At 39.3% G+C, this 21,929-nt stretch overlaps 2 protein-coding genes across 6 annotated transcripts in view; one reads left to right on the top strand and one right to left on the bottom strand.

Moving 5' to 3' along the window:
* The window catches only part of SPMIP11 (sperm microtubule inner protein 11), a 115,316-nt gene that overhangs the window by 19,355 nt on the left and 74,032 nt on the right, over nucleotides 1–21,929 (bottom strand). Inside the window, exon 1 of one of the 2 annotated variants that reach the window (XM_082352562.1) lies at nucleotides 5,470–7,111. The exons of the other annotated variant lie outside the window; for it this stretch is intronic. Within the exon in view, the coding sequence (XP_082208688.1) occupies nucleotides 5,470–5,614 (145 nt within the window). The 5' untranslated portion in view covers nucleotides 5,615–7,111. Of the gene's footprint in view, nucleotides 1–5,469; nucleotides 7,112–21,929 lie in introns of those variants that run through there. 2 annotated transcript variants of the gene reach the window in all.
* The window catches only part of CCNT1 (cyclin T1), a 37,332-nt gene continuing 27,804 nt past the window's right edge, over nucleotides 12,402–21,929 (top strand). For 2 of the 4 annotated variants that reach the window (XR_014233707.1, XM_082352392.1), the window contains exons 1-2: nucleotides 12,402–12,830; nucleotides 16,793–16,874. Coding sequence is in view for 3 of the 4 variants with exons in the window: in XM_082352392.1 (XP_082208518.1) it covers nucleotides 12,670–12,830; nucleotides 16,793–16,874 (243 nt within the window). In the remaining variant the exon portion in view is untranslated. The remainder of the gene's footprint in view (nucleotides 12,831–16,792; nucleotides 16,875–21,929) is intronic. The other 2 variants (XM_082352391.1, XM_082352393.1) reach the window with 2 other exon arrangements.

Below are 21,929 nucleotides of genomic sequence, written 5' to 3'. Positions count from 1 at the left end.
GCACAACCAGGCAAACCACTATGCCCCAACAAGGAGATAAAAGATTTCTCTGTCCAGCAATCCCACTTCTGGCTATATATCCAAAGGAAGTGAAAACAGGATCTTGAAGAGATATCTTCACTCTCATGTTCATTGCAGCATTATTCACAATAGCCAAGATATGGAAACCTAAGTGTCTGTCAATGGATGAATGGATAAAGAAGATGTGATGTATATATATATATATATATATATGCCATGGAATATTATTCAGTCATGAGAAAGAAGGAAATCCAGTCATTTGCAACAACATGGATGAACCTTGAGGGCATTATGCTAAGTAAGATAAGTCAGACAGAAGAAGACAAATACTGTATGATCTCACTTAGACGTGCAATCTAAAAAAGCGGAACTCAGAAACAGAGAGTAGAATGGTGGTTGGGGGGTGAGGAGATGAGATGCTGGCCAAAGGGTATAAACTTCCAGTTATAAGATGAATAAGTTCTGGGGATCTAATGTACAGCATGGTGATTATAGGTAATTATACTGCATTGTATACTTGAAAGGTACTGAGAGAGTAGATCTTGAACGTTCTTACCACAAAAAAGAAATGGCAATTACATGACATGATGGAGGTATTAGAGCTAATACTATGGTAGTTATCATCTTGCAATATATTTTAAGCGTATCAAATCAACATATTGTACACCTTAAACTTACACAATGTTATACATCAATTACATCTCAATAAAAGTGGGGAAAAAGAGAGTTCTCTGGAGGAACTGAATCTTGGAGGCACTGCACTCCTGCAAAAGATTTACTGTGAGGGACGGCATATGGTGCAAGACTAAAAATACGATGATTAAGTGAAAATCGAGATCCTCAAAGGTAAGACTCAGTGCCCCCTTCTCCTGTCTTGATCCCAGTATGCTAGCAGAGAAACATGTAACCAATCCCCAGAGAAGCAATTATAGTGTTCTTCCCTGGAGAAAATGTAGAGATCCAGAGGAAAGCTCCCAGTGAAGCCCACAATGGATAACTACCCCTGCCCTCCAGGCTTCTAGTCAGCTTTTTAGTTCCTCACTCTTAACTTATAATGGAGAGCCAAGGATCACCAGTTATTTGACAATAGTTATCAATGAGGAAAATAGAGATCAAAATAAACTCATAGGAAAAAGGGCGCAGAGGAAACAGAGCTAATGCAGAGAACAGAAGAGAATTTCAAATAAAGTATAATATCCCTAAAGAAAAAAGAAGATATGGAAAAGGAAAACCAGAGGACCAAAAACAACACTTGGAAATTAAAAATATAGTAACCAAAATAAAATGTTCTGATACAAAGGTATGGTGATTTTCCTGTAGGTCCACAGCTTCTTTATTACCCCTCCCCTTGAGTGTGGGCTAGATTTAGTAATTCTCTTCTAACAAACAGAATAAGGTAGAAGTCACAGTCACTTCTGAGACTGTCATAAAAAGGCATTGCGGCTTCCTTCCTCCTTCCACTCTCTCTCACTCTCTCTGATCCCCTGCTCTGAGGAAAGTTAGCTGCCAAGTGAGAACACTCAGGCAGCTTATTGGAAGGCCCACGTGGTGAGAAACTGAGGTGTCTTGTCAATAGCCAGAGAGGAACTGAGGCCTCCAGCTATGAGATGACTGCAGCTCCTGCTGACATCCTGTCTGCAACCACAAGAGAAACCCTGAGCCAGAACCAATTAGCTAAACTGCTTCTGGATGCCTGATTCACAGAAACTATAAGGTAATGAATGTTCATTGTTTAAAGCCTCTATGTTTTAGGGTAATTTGTTACACAGCAATAGATAATTAACACAGAAGGTTGTAAGATAAAATTGAGGAACCTCCCAAAGAGTAAATGTTTTAAAACCCAGAGGAAGCATAGAGAAAGATTAATTAAGTTAGAGGATCAGTTCAGGAGGTTTTAGAGCTGACAAATGGAAGTTCCAAAAGGAGAGAAGAGAGAAAATAGAGAATAAATTAATAAAGAAATAATAAAGAAAAATTTGTCAGAAATGAAGTGCACAAATTTCCAGATTGAAAAAGCTCAGGGAATGTCTATCACAGTGAATGAAAAAAGATCTACAGCAAATTCCAACATGAAATTTCAGAACACTAGGGAACAAAAAGAAAATCAAAAGCTTCTGGAGAGAAATACATCATACACAAAAGAATCCAACTGGAAGTTAGAGGACAATAAAGGTATAACTTCAAAGTTCTCAGAAAATGATTTTCCACCTAGAATTCCATATCTGGAAAAACTGACAATCAAGTGTGAGGGTAGGGCTTCCCTGGTGGCACGGTGGTTAAGAATCCGCCTGCCAATGCAGGGGACACGGGTTTGAGCCCTGGTCCAGGAAGATCCCACATGCTGCGGAGCAACTAAGCCCATGCACCACAACTACTGAGCCTGCGCTCTAGAGCCTGCGTGCCACAACTACTGAAGCCCACGCGCCTGAAGCCCGTGATCCGCAACAAGAGAAGCCACTGCAATGAGAAGCCCGCACACCGCAACTAGGGAAAGCCCACGCACAGCAACGAAGACCCAACGCAGCCAAAAATAAATAAATAAATAAATTCATTAAAAAAAATGTGTGAGGGTAGAATAAAATCATTCTTCACTCAAAAATATACCTCTTACACATTCTTAGAAAACTATTCAAGGATATATTCCAGGAAAGGGAGAGAGTAAACCAAGAAAGAAAACATGGGATCCAGGAAATAGGGAATAAAACTTTGGAGAGAGGCAAAAGCAAGTTTCAGGACAAGAGCTATGCGCCAGGAGTAGGAGAAGGCAGAGTATAGGAGTAGGAGAGAGGAAGTTTGGGAAAAAAGGAATTGGTAGATTATTTGTTGTGTTTTGGTAGATTGTTTGTTGTGTTTTGAGTGATTGGAAAAAATATCATTGGGCATTTAATAGAGCTGCTGAAGAAATTTGTGGAAAAAAGTAATAGTAGTTACCTGGAGAGCTAAGCAAGTAAAAAAAATGGTGGCAATTCTTAACTCTAGGGATAAACAAAAAACTGAACAAAAAAGGAAAAGTTATTATAGTGACATTATTTGGCTTAGCAGTGAACAATTTTTACATATTTGTAAGACTACAAGACTATAGATTTAAACTTGAACGTTCTATTGCTACATCCCAAATGATCACAAATTTAGTGGCTTAAAACAACATCCACGGGCTTCCCTGGTGGCGCAGTGGTTAACAATCTGCCTGCCAATGCAGGGGATGTGGGTTCGAGCCCTGGTCCAGGAAGATCCCATATGCCACGAAGCAGCTAAGCCTGTGTGCCACAACTACTGAGCCCGCAAGCCACAACTACTGAAGCCCACGTGCCTAGAGCCCATGCACTGCAACAAGAGAAGCCACTGCAATGAGAAGCCTGTGCACCGCAACAAAGAGTAGCCCCCGCTCGCCGCAACTAGGGAAAGCCCGCGCACAGCAATGAAGTCCCAACGCAGCCAAAAATAGTAAAAAAAACCCCCCCAAAACAAAAAAACAACATCCACTTACTATCTCACAGTTCTGTAAGTCTGGTAGTCTCTGCTTAGTCTAACAAGGCTGAAATCAAGGTGTTGGCTGGGCTGGGGTCTTATGTGGAGGTTCTAGGGAAGAATCCATTTTCAGGTTCATTCAGGTTATTGGCAGAATTCAGGTTTTTGTGGTTATAGGAATGATGCCTTGCTGACTGTCAGCTGGGACACTCTCAGCTCCTAACTGCCACCCACATTGGCATGGAGGCCCCCTGCATCTTCAAAACTGCACATGCTTCCAATCTCTGAATTCCTCTTTTGCTGTTAACTGGAAAAAACCACTCTGCTTTTAAAGGGCTTGTGTGATTAGATTAGGCCCACTCACATAATGTCCTTTTTTCCATGTAAAGTAACAATCACCAGAGTGTTATCCATCATATTCTGAGGTTCCACCCACATTCAAAGGGGAGGGGATTATATAAGGGCAAGGTTCACTGAGGGTCATTCTTAGAATTTTGCTTACCACAAACCTAAAACTGTGACATAACTATACTGGAAAAACTAGGATGAGAGAGGAGGAGCACACCGTATAGTATAAGAAAGCTAAATTTTCAACTCTTATAACAGGAGGGCAATATATAATAACCCAAAATGGAACAAGGGAAATTTGTGGGTTAGGCCAAGTGTGTTTCTCTGAGAGAGGGTGAAGAACTCCTAATTTGGAGACAATAGCATCCCCGTGGCATAATGCCAGGACCCAGCTGGGTGGGGGCAAGCAGGGGAGGGCTGGTGTAGGGCTATTAAGGGATTCCTAGTGTCCGTTAGTGGGATGTGTGAAACAGAGCTGAATACGTGAAACAGAGCTTCTTTGATGGAATTAGAAAGAGAACAGAGAGTGCCCAATGGAGGCCTGTACAAGATCAGTCCTTCTCAATCTTAACGTTGTGCTTTATTTTTTCCCAGTTATCCCCTCCCTTTACCCCAACGCAACTTTTGCTTCAGTACCTGCCCACGCTTAGTTTCCTTCACATGTGTTCTTCATTCTGCCTGGAATACCCTTTCTCCTTCATTTCTGTGCTTTCAAGCAATTCATCTTTTAAGACCTTAATCTTGTCACATTTCCTGTAAACCCTCCCTTTAGAATTAGTTTAGTCACTCAGTATCACTTATTCATTCACTCACCCTACAAATATATTTATTAAACCTCTATTATGTGAGGTACTGCTAGGTATTGTGGATATAATACAGGTCTGATATATACTCACTGCCTACTAAAACTCCTTCAATGGTTCCCTATAAAGTTAAAAGGTTTAGCATGGCTAACAGTATCCTCAGTTATCTGGGCCCTGCCTAGCTTTCAAGGCCTGCGTCTCACCTCCTGTCTATGCTTTATCTGTACCCAAGGACTTGGAGTTCACTTAATAAGCCTCTCTCAAATCTCCGTTCCTTTGTCTGTGCTGTATTCCCTTGTCATCTACTTGGTTAACTCCAATCATCCTTTAATACTCAGTCCTGGAAGCATTTCCTGTGTGAGGTCTTCTCTAAAGGATCCCCCTATTCTCATTTCAAGTCCAGTAGCATCAGGTACTTCCTCTTTTGTGGTTCCATAGCATTCCATATTTAATTGAATCATACACCATATTGCAAATTTTTTTGTTTGCATGCTTATCTTCATCTGATGGTCAGATACTTTATGGCAGAGAGAGGTCTAATCCTATCCATCTTTGTAACGCCAGTCACCAACATAAAGCCTGACACATAGTTGGTGCTTAATAAATGTTGACTAAATGAGCAAATGAATAAGAATGCACTTATTCACTTGAACAAATTGGGTGTCTTAATAAGGATATTAAATGACAGGAGAGGGAATGGATATCTTCCGTATTCCATAATTTTAACTAGTATAATTGTTAGTCTTGGGGGATAAAACTCTAACCCAAAGTAGGAAAAGTAATGGCTAAGAAGTGGCCCTTCTAACCCTCTATTCTATGTTCCCCTTACTTGTTTCTTCAGTTGTGTCCCTTTTCTTGTTCCGAAAGGAATTTTGATATCCTAATAGATACAAGTTGAAGAAGGCCATCTTGGGTTCTCCCTGTCTTCTTCTGGAATGTTCAGGCGGGAGCACTGGAGTCTGTTTGGTAACCATGGTAATGTCCTGAAGAATTACTATGACTGACACTCCCTTTGTCTAAGGAGGCACAGGATTTATAAGTTCACAGTGGGGCTGGAGTGGCACAGGAAACAAGTGCCAGTTACCCTTTTTCTTGCCCGAGTCTTATTTGCAGAACGCAGTGAGTAGAAAGAGCACTGACCTGGGCTTAAATCTTAGTTTTGCCATACTCTAGGTGTCTGACTTTGAACTGATTAAGCTTCAGTTTTTTAATTAAAAAAAAAGGGCTATGATATCTAGTTCATAGAGTTATGAGAATTAAATGAGCTAATGTATGCAAATTTCCTCAGCATAGTGTTCTGCATATAATGGAACCTTAAATATGTATATAATGCATATAATAAATCTGAATATGGTACTTTCAAAGTTATTTCAAGCAGCAGTGTGCTGAGCCAGTTCATACTGACTTTTGAGAGCTACTTGCTAAATTTTCAGGAATTTTGCGAGCTGGTTGTTAACCCATTATTATTATTATTATTATTATTACAGATAATTTGTCTAAACTTACAATTGAATAAAATATATTTATTAAAAATAAAGGTAGTGGGCTTCCCTGGTGGCCCAGTGGTTGAGAATCTGCCTGCCAATGCAGGGGACACGGGTTCGAGCCCTGGTCTGGGAAGATCCCACATGCCGCAGAGCAACTAGGCCCGTGAGCCACAATTGCTGAGCCTGCGCGTCTGGAGCCTCTGCTCCGCAACAAGAGAAGCCGCGACAGTGAGAGGCCCGCGCACCGCGATGAAGAGTGGCCCCCGCTTGCCACAACTAGAGAAAGCCCTTGCACAGAAACGAAGACCCAACACAGCCATAAATAAATTAAAAAATAAATTAAAAAAAAAAAAGGCAGTGAATACTAAAAACTCATCTTTTCCTAATTATTTTATTACATTTTACTATTATCTATGTTCACGAGTTTATTTACATCTTTGTATCTAGATATTCTGTTCTGCTGTTTTCATTATTTTTCCTCTTTGCTTTTCAGTTTGGGAAGTTTCTATTGACATATCTTCAACCTCACTGATTCTTTCCTTCCTCATGTCCAGGGTACTGATAAGCCCATCAGAGGCATTTTTCATTTCTGTTACAGTGTTTTTGATTTCTAGCCTTTCCTTTTGCTTCTTAGAGTTTTCATCTCTCTGCTTACATCACTCATTTATTCTTGCATGTTGTCCACTTTTTCCATTTGAGTCCTTAGCATATTAATCATAGTTTAATTCCTAGTTTTAAAATCCCAAAGTTTCTGCCATATATGAGTCTGGTTCTAATGCTTGCTTTGTCTCTTTAGACTGTGTTTTTTGCCTTTTAGCATGCCTTGTAATTTTTTTACAGAAAGTGAGACATGATATATTGGGTAAAAGGAACAGAGGTTCTATGTTTATCGGGCTGGGAGTTAGGCTGTGTTTCCTGTTTGTTATAGCTGTAGGTGTCAGAGGCTAAAATTTCCTCTGATGTCCTTGTCTTTGTCTTCCCTGTTGTCTTCCCTGTTGTCCTTCTTTTTTTAAAAAAAATTGATTAATTTTTTTTTTCACACACACACTGTATTTTATTTTTACAAGAGATAAATGGACTGACACCAAGCATTGTAAATGGATGACCACAACAAAAGCAACAATGATTGCAATTACCAAACACAAAACACACTCATGCTATGTCATAATATTGGCATTCAGTCCAGTAATCCTCCACTGTAACAGCTCCTTTACTTTGCAGTGAAAATTGATTTGTATATTCTTTGCCTCTGAGTCCTTGTGGGATTTTTTTTTAAAATTCAAACAGAAAGTCACAAAAATTATAATCATCCTCATCAGTTCACTCAGTCCCATGTAATTAATTTTTTTTAAAAGCTGCTGAACTCATAAAAGTGCTAACAAAAGATCAAGATGAAAAAAAATTGATTAATTTTTGGCTGCATTGGGTCTTTGTCGCTGCACGCGGGCTCTCTCTAGTTGCATCAAGTGGAGGCCACTCTTCATTGCGGTGTGCAGGCTTCTCATTGCGGTGGCTTCTCTTGCTGTGGAGCACGGGCTCTAGGTGCGTGGGCTTCAGTAGTTGTGGCACGTGGGCTCAGTAGTTGTGGCATGCGGGCCCTAGAGTGCAGGCTCAGTAGTTGTGGTGCACAGGCTTAGTTGCTCCACAGCATGTGGGATCTTCCAGGACCAGGGCTCGAACCCGTGTCTCCTGCATTGGCAGGTGGATTCTCAACCACTGCACCACCAGGGAAGCCCTAGAAACTCTTTTTTTTTTTGGCTCTCACCATTTTTATTCAACATTGTATGGGTGATTCTACTCAGGGCGATTAGGTAAGAAAGAGAAATAAAAGGATCCAGGCCAGAAGGAAAGAATCAAACCATTTAATTAGTGGTTGCTTAGGGTTGGGGAGTGGGGGTAGGAGGGTGATAGTTAAAGTATAAACTCCTTCTTAAATAGGGTCTGAGTTTATAGTTCTTTCATATGTAGTCACCTGTTATAGGAGCCCAACTGCTGTGTTGGTGAAGTGCAGGGGAGGGGAAGTGTTCTATAATTCTATTAGGTCTCAGTCTGTTAGTGAACTTGTGTCCCTGGTCTGTGACCTTCACAGGTGCTTCTTGTCTTTTATTCCCTCTTAGATGAAACAAGACAGCTATAGGAAGCTGGAGTTGGTTATTTTCCTTCTCCCACATTGGTTAGGCTCTGTTAAATAGTTTCCCTTGAGGGAAGGTCTTTGTTAAGGAGAACTGAATGCTCTGGTATATTTCAAAATGGCTACTTTTTCCCTCTCCCTGCTGGAAGGATGAAGGGATTTTTCTCCAATCTTCATAGTAAGACCTGTGGGGCTCCTAGAGGTAAAAGTCATGAAAATGTGGGCAACCCCTTAGGCTGGGCCTCCAGGAGTTTTTAAAAAAATCTTTCAATCTAGTTCAGTCTCCAGCAATTAGTCAACTGCCCTTTAAGTATTCCTGTCAGTTGCTGGTTCCAGTAGTAGTTTTTGCTCCTAGTAAGCCATGATTCGGTATTCTGCCTGTTCTGACCTTGCCTGTCTCTCTAGTTTTTGTGGTGGAGATTTGCCCTGTCACCTCAATTCTCTGATGGATCTAAGAAGGGTTACTGATTTTCAGTTCGTTCACCTTTTTTGTTGTTGTGAGAACAGGAGTGATAATTTCCAAGCTCTTTACATGTCAGATGGGAAACCAGAAGTCCCTGTCTATTGCATCTGTATGGAGGAAATACTATGTGATGGTATGTTCATCTCTTCCCAATTTCATGATCAGTGATGTCACATTGGTAGTTTGAAATTGACCATGGTGGGAGAGTTTACACTATAGAAATTGGCAAATACTACAAACAAGGTCTTAACTTATTTGTTTTGTTGATTGTCAAGAAAGTGATCAAGAAAATGTTAATAATGTAGATTAAGTTTAAACGTGTATCATATCTGTAGCCATTACATTGTCAAAAGCACAAAAAATTGAAATATTTTTGCAGTATTCAAAAACTATTATCCAATTCAGCAACGATGTTGCTCAAGTCACTGACAAATAAGTGAAGTTCCAACACAAGTCTCAGTTTCACTTTCATCTTATTAATGCAAATGAAAATGTCAACCAGCAATCAAAGCTATACAGGCATCCCTCATTTTACTGCACTTTGCTTTACTGCACTTTGCAGATACTATGTGTTTTACAAATTGAAGGTTTGTGACAACACTGCATTGAGCAAGCCTACTGGCTCAGACTTTTCCAACAGCATTTGCTCACTTTGTGTTTCTGTGTCACATTTTGGTAATTCTCGCAATATTTCTTTTTCATTATTATTATATTTGTTATAGTGATTTGTGGTCAGTGATGCTACTATTGCAAAAAGATTACAACTCACTGAAGGCTCAGATGGTGGTTGGTTAGCATTTTTTAGCAACAAAGTATTTTTTAATTAAGATGGTGGTTAGCATTTTTTAGCAACAAAGTATTTTTTAATTAAGGTATGTATATTGTTTTCTAGACATAATGCTATCGCACACTTAATAGACTACAGTACACATAACTTATGACTGGGAAAGTAAAATATTCGTGTGACTCACTTTATTGCAATATTTGCTTTATTGTGGTGGTCTGGAACCAAACCCACAGTATCTTCAAGGTATGCCTGTATTCATTTGTCAAATGCCATCATAGGTTGGTTCTTGATTCAAGAGTTTGGCAAAAGTCAATGAAAGCATTCTGTGAGAATCAGTTGGCTATGAGAAATTTACGATAAAGTATATTGTATATTTTAGTTTTTGTAAATTGCATGCTATACATCCTTTCTATCAGTAAATTTTACAATAAACTTATGTAAATATACACATCACTGAACATGGAGTTGGGGATAGTTATGAATAGCACACCATCCTTTCATATTTTAGTTTGGAGGCTATATGAATGTTGGGGAGAAATTGTTTTAAAAGTAGTAAACGGTAATGTGTGACATGACTGAAATATGACATTCACAAGCACAAAACAAAAAAGATCAAACCATGAAATATCATCCTGTACCCAGAATAAGTAGCCTTACAAGTGTGAGTTACAAGGAATGGAGTCCTATTTAAAATTTTAAAAAAGGACAGGAAAATTCCTCTGGTCTAAGATTTTGTCAATTGTTCTTTAAGGGCAATGTATCTGAAAGCTAACATTTTAAACAATAAGCATGTATTGAACACCTACCATATGTCAGATGGTGTTCTGTTCAGGATGACCCTTATGATCACACAGCTAGTTAATACAGTAACTGGGAATTTTTAGGACATTACACTAAGTGAAATAATCCAGTCACAGAAAGACAAGTACTGTATGATTCCACTTATACGAAATATCTAAAGTAGTCAAACTCAAAGAAACAGAACGCAGAATGGGAGTTGTCAGGGCTGGGGGTAGGGGGAAATGGGGAGTTGTTCAATGGGTATAGAGTTTCAGTTTTGCAGAAAGAAAAAGTTGTAGATACCTGTTGCCTAACAATGTGAATATAGTTGACACTACTGAACTGTACACTTAAAAGTGGTTGAGATAGTTTAAAAAAAAAAAAAAAAAGAATAGCTGGGCTTTGAAACCAGGCCTGAATCAAAAACTCATGTTTAGCAATTATGTAATCACAGCTGCCTACTTTCAAATAATTTCATCTTCGGTCAAAGAATATTTCCTTTCTCTGATTTACACAGGTCCCCCTCTTCTGTATGGCAGGGTAGCAAGCCATTGGCTAGCAGCTGCATTGCCTGAAGCCTGTCAGATACCAGAACGTTTTCTTGGAAGACTGGTACACAGTCACCATCGCAAATTCAAAATGGAGTCATCAATCCAAGAGATTTAGTGGAGAACCAAACACAGGTCAGAGAAATAGGCAAGAGGGATCTGGGAGAAATAATTTTGGCTGTTTAAAAGACAAAATTCATGATGACATAACTGAGAACGTGCTTTTCTATTAAAAGAAAAAAGTCTGTCATGGAAGAGGTTTGAAATCATAATTTTTTTAATGTTATAACTTGAAGTAAGTATTTTTTCCTGAATTTTTCCAGAGTAAAACAGAGCTACAGCTAATTATAGGCAGTATATGGAAGGGGAGGGCCTGGAGTGGAAGAAAATACTTCTGAGAATGAATTAGAATCAAACTGAGTGGGAGCAGCCATGTCTAGAAATGACAAAACTCAAAATATTTATTATAAAAGACAAAAGATTCTAATATTACCCAAATTTAATCAAGGTGAATTGACTGTTCCAGAAAAGCAAGAGTACAGCTTGCTAGAATGGAAAGAACAATGGAATTAGACTTGATTTTAAAATCTACACTGGTAAGTGGTGTAGTGTAGGACAAACTACTTAATCTTCCCAAGCCTCAGTTTCTCTATTGTAGGTTGTTGTGAGCATTTGTTTGACAAACACTTATTGACTACTAGGGCCAGGACTGACTGGGTAGGTGCTAGGGATACAAAAATGAAGATGGTATTGTTCTTGCCGTCAACTTCAATATAATGTAATAAATATTATGAGAAAATCTACTGAATGTTTTCTACGTGCCCGGTACTAATATAAATGCTTTTAACTCATTAAATCCTCAATCCTTTTCAGAAACTAAACCGTATGTACTACACCATTTACAAGAGGCACAGAGAAGTTAAGTATCTTGCCTAGGATCAAACAGCCCTCAAACAGCTGGGCTTCATCTTGACAGGTGGCAGGAATTTACAAATCTGTGCATGCGCAGGGTGGGAGTGGAAGCTTTCCACCCGGAAGGAGTTCACCCATTCGCAAAATAGGGATTAAAATATCACTACCTCTTGGGGTTGTGTCAATTAAATGAGATAGTATATTTAAGAGTGAGCATTGTGGTAAGCACTAAATTATTACTATTAATTCCATTTTATTCCTTTAAGTTGGTTCACCGTGGCGAAGGAATGTTTTCAAGGCTTTAGCTACATATTGCAACGCGGCTTTTCAAATGGGTAATTTATACTGCTACCAACAGTGCGAGAGCTTTCCAGTTGCTTTACGTTACGATATACGGTAGGGCTACTCCCTTTGATTACTTTTTTCACTTTTTTACAGTGTCACCCGTTTTCTCTGTCAAGTTCGCGATCTGCCCCGTTTTATACCGTCACCTACGTCACAAGCGAAGTTCTCCGAGGAACCGCCCAGCGGCGCGTGAGCGGACGCCTCATTCCCCGTTGCTCAGAGCGCGAAGGCTGAACCCAGTTCTCGCGGGAAGAGACGTGCTTTTTTTTGAACGAGAACTCCTAACCGCACCTTGCCTCTCAAGGGTCACATGACTGGCGCCTGCGTCCTCGACCCAAGGTTTTTCGTGATCGCCTGCTGCCTGTTAACTCGGCTACAGATTGACCCGAGGTCCGTTCCGGAAGTAGATTCTTTAACTTAGCAACCCGTCTGCGGAAGCGTGTCACAATCTAGCCGTCCTCCCCTAGCGGAAGTTTGTCACGTCGCAGTTGCCTCCGCACAGCGGATGTGTGTCGCCGCTTAGGTGACGCTGGGAAGTGCTTGCAGCCGCCGCCGCTGCCTTTTGGTTGAAGCATTATGGAGGGAGAGAGGAAGAACAACAATAAACGGTGGTATTTTACTCGAGAACAGCTGGAAAATAGCCCATCCCGTCGTTTTGGCCTGGACCCAGATAAAGAACTTTCTTATCGCCAGCAGGCAGCCAATCTGCTCCAGGACATGGGCCAACGTCTTAACGTGTATCCTTGCGGCCTAGGCCTTCGGCCTTGGAGTAGGTCCCGCCCTGTTCGGGCGTCCAGGCTTCAAGGTCTGTCAGACAGAAGGGAAGAGGGTGGGCAGGGACTGGATGTCTAGTTAGGAGAGCCTACGATGGGGCGAACTGAAGTTAAGCGTTCGCTGGAGGGAAGCGAGGCCGAGTTAATTTCCCGCTCGCTCACCCGTGCCATCAACCTTGCTGGGAACGCGTATCCTTCCCGCTTTGTGTTTTAACTCCTCTTCCTAGTAGTCTGTTTTCGGTGTGTTCTGATCTCCTACTCTGGTGACTTCGAGATTCTGCTTTTCTCTTATGCCCTAGGGATCTGGTGGAGATTTCGCCGTTGATGGCTGCCTCTTGAACTTTGTGTGTAAGGAGAGTTTTGAGAAATTTCGATACCTGAAGGTCTTATTATAAAGAGAGTGGTCTAGAATTAATGCCCCAGCTTAGGCTTAAAATCCGTTCCTTCCCCTTACTAGTTGTTTAAGAAACTTGTCGAATTCTTGGTTTTCTTGTCTGTAAAATGGGGGTGATAACTCATGAATCTGATTTCTATGCCCAACACAATGCTTGGCACTCATGTTAAAGTAGCTACTGTTAAGAGTTTTATAGCATTTCAGAGGATGTCAGTGTAGATTTGTAGGGATGTAGACCTACAGATCTAATGTTCTAAAAAACCTTTTATAAAATACTGGGTTTTAAAGTTACTCAGAGTGCTAATGTATATTCGTTTTCCTCATATTTCAAAGATTTAGTGATTTTTTTTTCCCTTTAAGTGTTTCTGTTTGTCAGAAAACCTCATTTTGTAGCAGAGAAAGCTATATAAAGTTCTTTCCACTCCGGAAGTGAAAATTTATTCGTGGGTGCAGCTTCCATTTAAATGTGTTGCTGGCTGTATGTTTGTGTCTTAAGGTTGTGCTCACTTAAAAAGAGGTGTCCTCTTTGGTGCCCGTATCCAGTTTGTTTCCTAAGCATCCAGTCAGTACTGAGTTAAACCTTTTTTTTTTCTTTTTAAATTCTGTTTCAGTGCATCCTAGCACTTTCCTTTTTACATGTGTGTTATTAAGGTTGTTGCCATCGTGGTATTGTCTCATCTCTGTATATCCCACATTGTTTTCTGAGGTCTTTATGATAAGACATTCAAAAGTTTTTCTTTTCAAGGGAACCCTTGTACACTGTTGGTGGGAGTGTAGCTTGGTGCAGTCACTGTGGAAAACAGTATGGAGGTTTCTCAAAAATCTAAAACTAGAACTGCTGTTTGACCCAGCAATTCCACACCTGGGTATATATCTGAAAAAAACAAAAACACATATTTGAAAATACACATGCACCCCAGTGTTCATAGCAGCATTATTTATAATTGCCAAGATATGGAAGCAACCTGAATGTTCATTGAAAGATGAATGGCTAAAGAAGATGTGGTATATATACACAATGCGATACTACTCAGCCATAAAAAAGAATGAAATAATGCCATTTGCAGCAACATGGATGTACCTAGAGATTATCATACTAAGTGAAGTAATCAGAGAAAGACAAATATCATGTGATATCATTTATATGTGGAACCTAAGAAATACAACACACTAGTGAAAACAAAAAGGCATACTCACAGATATAGAGAACAGACTAGTGGTTACCAGTGGGGAGAGAAGGGAGGGGCAAACTACTGGCTGTAAGTTAGGCTATAAGGATTTATTGTACAACAAGGGGACTGTAGCCAGTATTTTGTAATAACTGGAAATGCAGCTCTTTAAAAATTAAAATCAGAAAAAAAGTTTTTCTTTTCAGTGAGTATCAAATAATTCACTGAATGAATATCAAATCATAGTGTTTCTGGTCCCAGGGATCACCTTATGAGTGCCAGAGAGAAGTAGAACTGAAAAGGTAATTGCTGGAGCTTAGAAGGTGAGGAGATAAGTGGAGACATACCTAGGGGGAAGATCAGGGAGGGTGTTGTAAATCATGTGAAGAGATATCCTGTGCAAGTATATCACCTTGGCAGGATTTTCAGTAGGCAAGTAACAGGTTTAGGTCTTGTATAGTTTTGTTCATATTCCTTCTTGATCCACATGCTGAGAAGCTTTGCTTGTTTATTAATTCAGCAACTTTATAGTGAATATGTTACATATAAGACAATGTGTTAAGTGTCAATTGGAGGTTAATTGATGAACAGATTTGCTTTTTAATTCTTAGAGGAAAGTATGATTTTTTTTTTTTTAAGTTGATGTACAACGTTGTGTTAGTTTCTGGTTTACAACAAAGTGATTCAGTTATACATATATATACATAGTCTTTGTTTTTTTTTTTTGCCACCACACGGCTTGTGGGCTCTTAGTTCCCCGACCAGTGATTGAACCCAGGCCCGCGGCAGTGAAAGTGCTGAGTCCTAACCACTGGGCCACCAGGGAATTCCCTACATATTCTTTTTCATATTTTTTTCCATTATGGTTTATTACAGGATATTGAATATAGTTCCCTGTGCTATACAGTAGGACCTTGTTGTTTATTATATATATAGTCATTTGTATCTGCTAATCCCAAACTCCTAATTTATCCCTTTTCCCCCTTTGGTAACCATAAGTTTGTTTTTTATGTCTGTGAGTTTGTTTCTGTTTCATAAATGAGTTCATTTGTGTCATATTTTAGATTCCACATTCAAGTGATATCATATGGTATTTGTCGTTCTCTTTCTGACTGACTTAGTATGATAATCTCTGGGTCCATCCATGTTGCTGCAAATGGCATTATTTCATTCTTTTTTATGGCTGAGTAGTATTCCATTCTGTATATATACACTACATCTTCTTTATCCATTCATCTGTTGATGGAAATTTAGGTTGTTTCCATGCCTTGGCTATTGTACATAGTGCTGCTATGAACGTTGGGGTGCATGCACCTTTTCTTTCTTTTTTTTTTTTAATTTATTTATTTTATTTATTTATTTTTGGCTGTGTTGGGTCTTCGTTGCTGCGTGCGGGCTTTCTCTTGTTGTGGTGAGTGGGGGCTGTTCTTCGTTGAGGTGCGCAGGCTTCTCGTTGTGGTGGCTCCTCTTGTTGCGGAGCACGGGCTCTAGGTGAGCGGGCTTCAGTAGTTGTGGCATGCAGGTTCAGTAGTTGTGGCTCACGGGCTCTAGAGCCACAGGATCAGTAGTTGTGGCACATGGGCTTTGTTGCTTCACGGCATGTGGGATCTTCCCGGACCAGGGCTCGAACCTGTGTCCCCCACATTAGCAGGTGGATTCTTAACCACTGCGCCACCAGGGAAACCCTGCATGTACCTTTTTAAATTATAGTTTTCTCTGAATATATGCCCAGGAGTGGGTTTGCTAGATCATATGGCAACTCTATGTTTAGGTTTTTTTTTTTTTAAATTAATTAATTAATTTTTGGCTGCATTGGGTCTTCGTTGCTGCGCACAGGCTTTCTCTAGTTGCAGCAAGTGGGGGCTACTCTTTGTTGCAGTGTGTGTGCTTCTTATTGCGGTGGCTTCTTTTGTTGCGGAGCATGGGCTCTAGGCACACGGGCTTCAGTAGTTGTGGTGCGCGGGCTCAGTAGCTGTGTCTCATGGGCTCTAGAGCGCGGGCTCAGTAGTTGTGGCACACGGACTTAGTTGCTCCGTGGCATGTGGGAATCTTCCCGGACCAGGGCTCGAACCCGTGTCCTCTGCATTGGGAGGCGGATTCTTAACCACTACTCCACCAGGGAAGTCCCTGTTTTTAGTTTTTTAAGGAACTCCATACTGTTTTTCACAGCGGCTGCATCAATTTTCATTTCCACTAACAGTGTAGGAGGTGTCCCTTTCTCCACACCCCTGAGAGGTAAGTATGATTTTCATTTAGGGGCATCCACTGTGCTTGGCTGCGTGGTCCTTTTGGGAGGATATAGAGGTTGTAGTTTTGGTAATTGTACTGCCTGTCGTTTTGGGGCCTTAACTTGAACATTTTAGCTCACAATTGACCATCAACACTGCTATAGTGTACATGCATCGATTCTACATGATTCAGTCCTTTACACAGTTCCATCGAAATGTAAGTATAATTTTTTTATATGGTGTAATCCTTTTGTGATTAATCTCAACTTCATATTTCTTTTGTGGTTGATCTTTGCTGCTGAACTGGGATTTGAAGTTTAGAGTTTATGATTGATCACTTTCATTATGTGTCACACTGCTGTTCTGAATCCAGCCTTCCAGTTTTCCTGTGAAGTGTCTAGCTAGTTGTTTAGCTTTAGTGCATCCTTAGAGTAGGTGGATTCTCTAATAAAATAGATTATTGAACATTTAAACTTAACGTTTTGGATTGGGAGAGTAACATTAAAGGGGAGTAGCATTACACTTAATTTAAGTGTAATTTTTGAAATTGTTAATAATAATATGGGCACCGGAAAACAAGTGAGTGTTAAGTCATTTACATTTTCTAAAAACCTTTGATAAAATTCCCATCAATGACCGGTTGGAAGGGGAAGGTACATTATGTGATGACTCGGGGATGACTTTTAAGACAGAAAAAAGAAAATAATAGTAATAAAGGGATTTTTTTTTTCTGGACAGAATTGTAAATAGTGCTATTTTCAGTTTTGCTACCTGAAATGGTACTATTTAACATTATTGTAAATGACTTCGAAGCGAGTGCATAGTGATATCCCGGTTGCAGGTAAGCTTATATTTGTTTAATAAAATCACAAGGTAATAGGGCTAAACTTGAACACTTCATATGGATTTGTGAGTCAAATATTTCATTATTTTTTTAAGAAAAGGTTACGTTTTGAGGAAAGGTGTTTCAGACTTTTCCTTAAGATGATAGTTTTTTTTTTTTTTAATAAATTTATTTATTTTTGGCTGCATTGGGTCTTCATTGCTGCGCTCAGGCTTTCTCTAGTTGTGGTAAGCGGGGGCTACTCTTCATTACGGTGTGCGGGCTTCTCGTTGCGATGGCTTCTCTTGTTGTGGAGCACGGGCTCTAGGTGCCTGGGCTTCAGTAGTTGTGGCACGTGGGCTCAGTAGTTGTGGCTCGTGGGCTCTAGAGCACAGGCTCAGTAGTTGTGGTGCATGGGCTTAGTTGTTCCGCAGCATGTGGGATCTTCCTGGACCAGGGCTCAAACCCATGTCCCCTGCATTGGCAGGCAGATTCTTAACCACTGTGCCACCAGGGAAGTCCCAGGATGATACGTTTTGAATTTTTATGTCATAGGAAGAGAAACTGGGAAGTTAGATATTGCTCTTGTAAGATATTGGTGGACTCAGTATTGGGAGTAATTGCACAGGAAATCTTTAGAGTGTGGATTAACTATTCCCAATTTTTGCTGATTATTCAATCAATTGGGCTGTCTCCTACCCTTAACCTCCCTACCTCCTCTGATTGCAAGGAACACACTCTTAATAAGAGAGAAAGAAGCATTTAATGAGGCTGTCTGGTAGCTCTAGAATAGAAAGTAGTGGATAAAGAACGGAATTTGAAGAGGAAGTCCATGGTTGTCTTGCCCATTATGAAAGTTTTCTACATTTCTTTTATTATGGTAAAGGTTTGAAATACAGGGTGAACTACATCTCAAGTCAGTTTGTCCACTCTATGCATATGTATGTGTGTGTGTGTATGTATATTTTCCCTACTTTTACCTTTTAAATTATATCTTGTTTTATTTTCTATGCGTTTATCTTAGCAGGGACAGAGACTCACTTTTCTGTGTATCCTCTAAAGCACTTTCAGTAAACTTGTTGAATGAATGAATGATCTGGTAATTATCCAATATAAAGAGATTCTTCTGGAGTTTATGACCTTTTCCAAAATCCAGTGGTTCTTTTAATTTGAGGTTATTGGTCCTCTTTAGAGAATTGATTTTAGGCACATTCTGGAATTAACAGATGAAAAATATCACTCCTTTAGTATGTTAATTCTAAGAGTTTAGCTGTGATGAATCCAAATTCAAATTTGAGGGGACTTAATACATTGTTGTGGCATTGAAATGTAGTATGTAGTGTGAAGTGCTCATACATTTTTCTTGTTATTTTTTCTTATTACAAAGGTAGTAAGTGCTCATGGTAAAAATTAAAACAATACAGAAATGCGTAAGGCAGAAAGTGAAAGCTCTTCTGTAATCCCATCCTCCAGAAGTAACCTTTGATAAACGTTTTGGTAATAGTGTCTCAGACATTTTTCTGTGCATATAGTACCAGCATTTATGTATTTCTATAAAATCACTTCTTACTGTACCACTCTTACACAATTGCCTTTATTACTTAACAGTATGTATGTATTGGACATTTTCTTATTGGTTTCTCATTTTAAGTGGCCACATAGTATTTATTTGAGTAGTTGCTATAATTTATTTTACCAGCTCTCTATTGGCGGATATTTGGGTTGTTTATAGCTTATTGTATTATAAATAATTTTACATAAGATAGTCTGGTACATATATCATGCACTTACATGACTATTTTGTAAATTCCTAGAGGTGGAATTGCTGTGTCCAAGGGTATGCATTTAAAAGATTTTTTTGTGTCAGTTTGCTCTCCTGAAAGATTATATCACCATACATCGTTTCTAGCACTGTGGGGGAGGGTTCTTTCCTCTGCATCCTCACTAACAACAAATACACATTACTTCAAGAAATATTAAGTTCTAACTACTTGTCAAGCACTGGGGATAGAGTGGTGAGCAAGATAGTGGAAGTCCTAAGTTATTTTCTTAATTTACATTTCTTCAGTTAGTGAAGTTGAACTTCTTATGCCTATTGGTCATTGTTCTTCTTGTGAAATTGAAGAATTGGACTTAAAAATAGTCTGTTGTTTCTTTTTGCCCGTTTTATTTTTTTTGATTTTCTCATTTATATGAGCTCTTTATATATCAGAGCCGTATGTCATGTGCTGTGAATACTATTCTTGTTTTGTTGTAACTCTTCGTTTATAGTGTTTTGAAGCCTAGAGTTCTTGCCTTTTTAAAAAAAATTTAAAATTTTTGTTGAGGTATAACATAAAGTAAAGCACAAAAGTCTGAGGTGTGCAGCATGATTACTTTTTGCATTGTATATACATAACCACCACTCAGAACAAGATACAGTATATTTCCAATACCTTGGAAGGTAGAGAAGTTGTCTTTTGATTGAAATAAATTTTATTTCTTTAGCGGACATGATTAAATGACTGGTTTATTTTCACTTAAATCCTGGCATTGCAGTTACTCTCTTTTTGAGAAGAAATTCAACCTCATTAATTGAATTTCTGTATGTACTGTCTAAAAAGTTTTCAAGTGGGGGAATGTAAAAGTAGTGGTGAGCAACTTGGTGTGTGTGTATTTATTCTGTATTTTATAATATTTGATATACAGGTGTTGTCTTTTAATAGCTGACAAATTTGGGTGTATATTACTCTCATTAGCTGACTCTTAAAAGGTCAAGTTTAGTGGTTAAGAGGATGGGCTCTGGAGTCAGACTTGTCTGGATGTGGATCCTTGCTGCACTGCCTACCAGCTATATGCCTTTGAGCAAGTTACCATACACCTCAGTTTTCTCATCTCTTTGGGGTCAATAGTAGTGCCTACCTCATAGAGTAGTTAATAGGATATAGATGAATTAATTTACAAAGTGTCTGCATATAGCAAACAAATAAGTATTAGCTAGCATTATTATTGTTCTTTTAAAATGGAGAAAATCTTATACTCTTACCTGGAATTCCTCTTGGAAACTGCCTTTGATGGGAAAATAGTTTGATAAGCTAGCTTGGTATATGATTCCATGAGGAGCAATGAGTATTTATATGGTTGATTGGACAAAAAGGAGGTTGAAATTTATCTCTTGTGGTCTTTCATTTAACTGAGATATTATCTTGCCTTGTAAGCCATTGTTTGTATATCATACTTTAGTTAGAGTCTTTCAAATATATTTTTAGCCTCTTGAAAGCAAAGTTGTAGGCTTAAAATCTTAAGTGTTGTCTCTGAGTTGTCCTTTTCCTTTTCCCCTGTGTCCAATCAGTTATAAAGTCCTGTTAATTTTTATAGTGGTACTATTTTTTCTCCCCCTATAAATATATATTGTCATCATAAGATTAAAAGAGGACAGGGACTTCCCTGGTGGTGCAGTGGTTAAGAACCCGCCTGCCAATGCAGGGGACATGGGTTCGATCCCTGGCCTGGAAGATACCACATTGCCATGGAGCAACTAAGCCTGTGCGCCACAACTAGTGAGCCTGTGCTCTAAAGCCCACGAGCCACAACTACTAGCCCGTGTGCCACGACTACTGAGCCCCCGCACCACAACTACTGAAGCCCGTGCGCCTAGAGCCCGTGCTCCACAACAAGAGAAGCCACCGCAATGAGAAGCCTGTGCACCGCAACGAAGAGTAGCCCCTGCTCGCCACAACTAGAGAAAAAAGCCCATGTGCAGCCACAAAGACCCAATGCAGCCAAAAAATAAATAAATAAATAAAAGAGGACAGATTAAAGGAGAAAGTAATGATTTCCCTATAACTTGGTGTTCAGAGATAATCCTGTTAACGTTTTGGCGTATATTCCATTAGAATTTTTTTCTCTGTATGCAAATACATATATGTATATTTACTGAAAACCTATTCGTTTTCCAAGGTGAAAACTGGGTTTCTTTTTTACTTTATTTCTACTGCTAGTGCCTACTCTAAACTTTATTTCCTAATGCCTGTATTATCATTATTGTTGTTTTAATATTTATTTGTTTATTTTATTTATTTATTTGGTTGTGCCGGGTCTTAGTTGTGGCAGGCGGCCTCCTTAGTTGGGGCATCCATGTGAGATCTAGTTCCCCGACCAGGGATCGAACCTGGGCCCATTGCATTGGGAGCGTGGAGTCTTAACTACTTTGTTTATCCTAAGGTCTAGTACAATATATGTAGCAAGCTCCATATGTAACTGCAACAACTATGAAGGAAGAGAATTGTTATTCTGAATTGAATTTGTGGAGAAAAATCTGTTCTAGCAAAGTATAACAGATAACTGCAGGGATACAAATAAGTGTTAGAATGCATGTCAGTTCTACTCAGTAAACAGATATTTCACTTTTATAAAATTATTTATTGCTTTCTTTAACTCCTGGTGAATTGTAGTTCATGCCATTGCCAT

Source organism: Balaenoptera borealis (assembly GCF_965194805.1).
Source record: "Balaenoptera borealis genome assembly, chromosome: 13".
In the NCBI taxonomy this organism is placed as follows: domain Eukaryota; kingdom Metazoa; phylum Chordata; class Mammalia; order Artiodactyla; family Balaenopteridae; genus Balaenoptera; species Balaenoptera borealis.
This window is presented reverse-complemented; position numbering and strand designations above follow the sequence as displayed.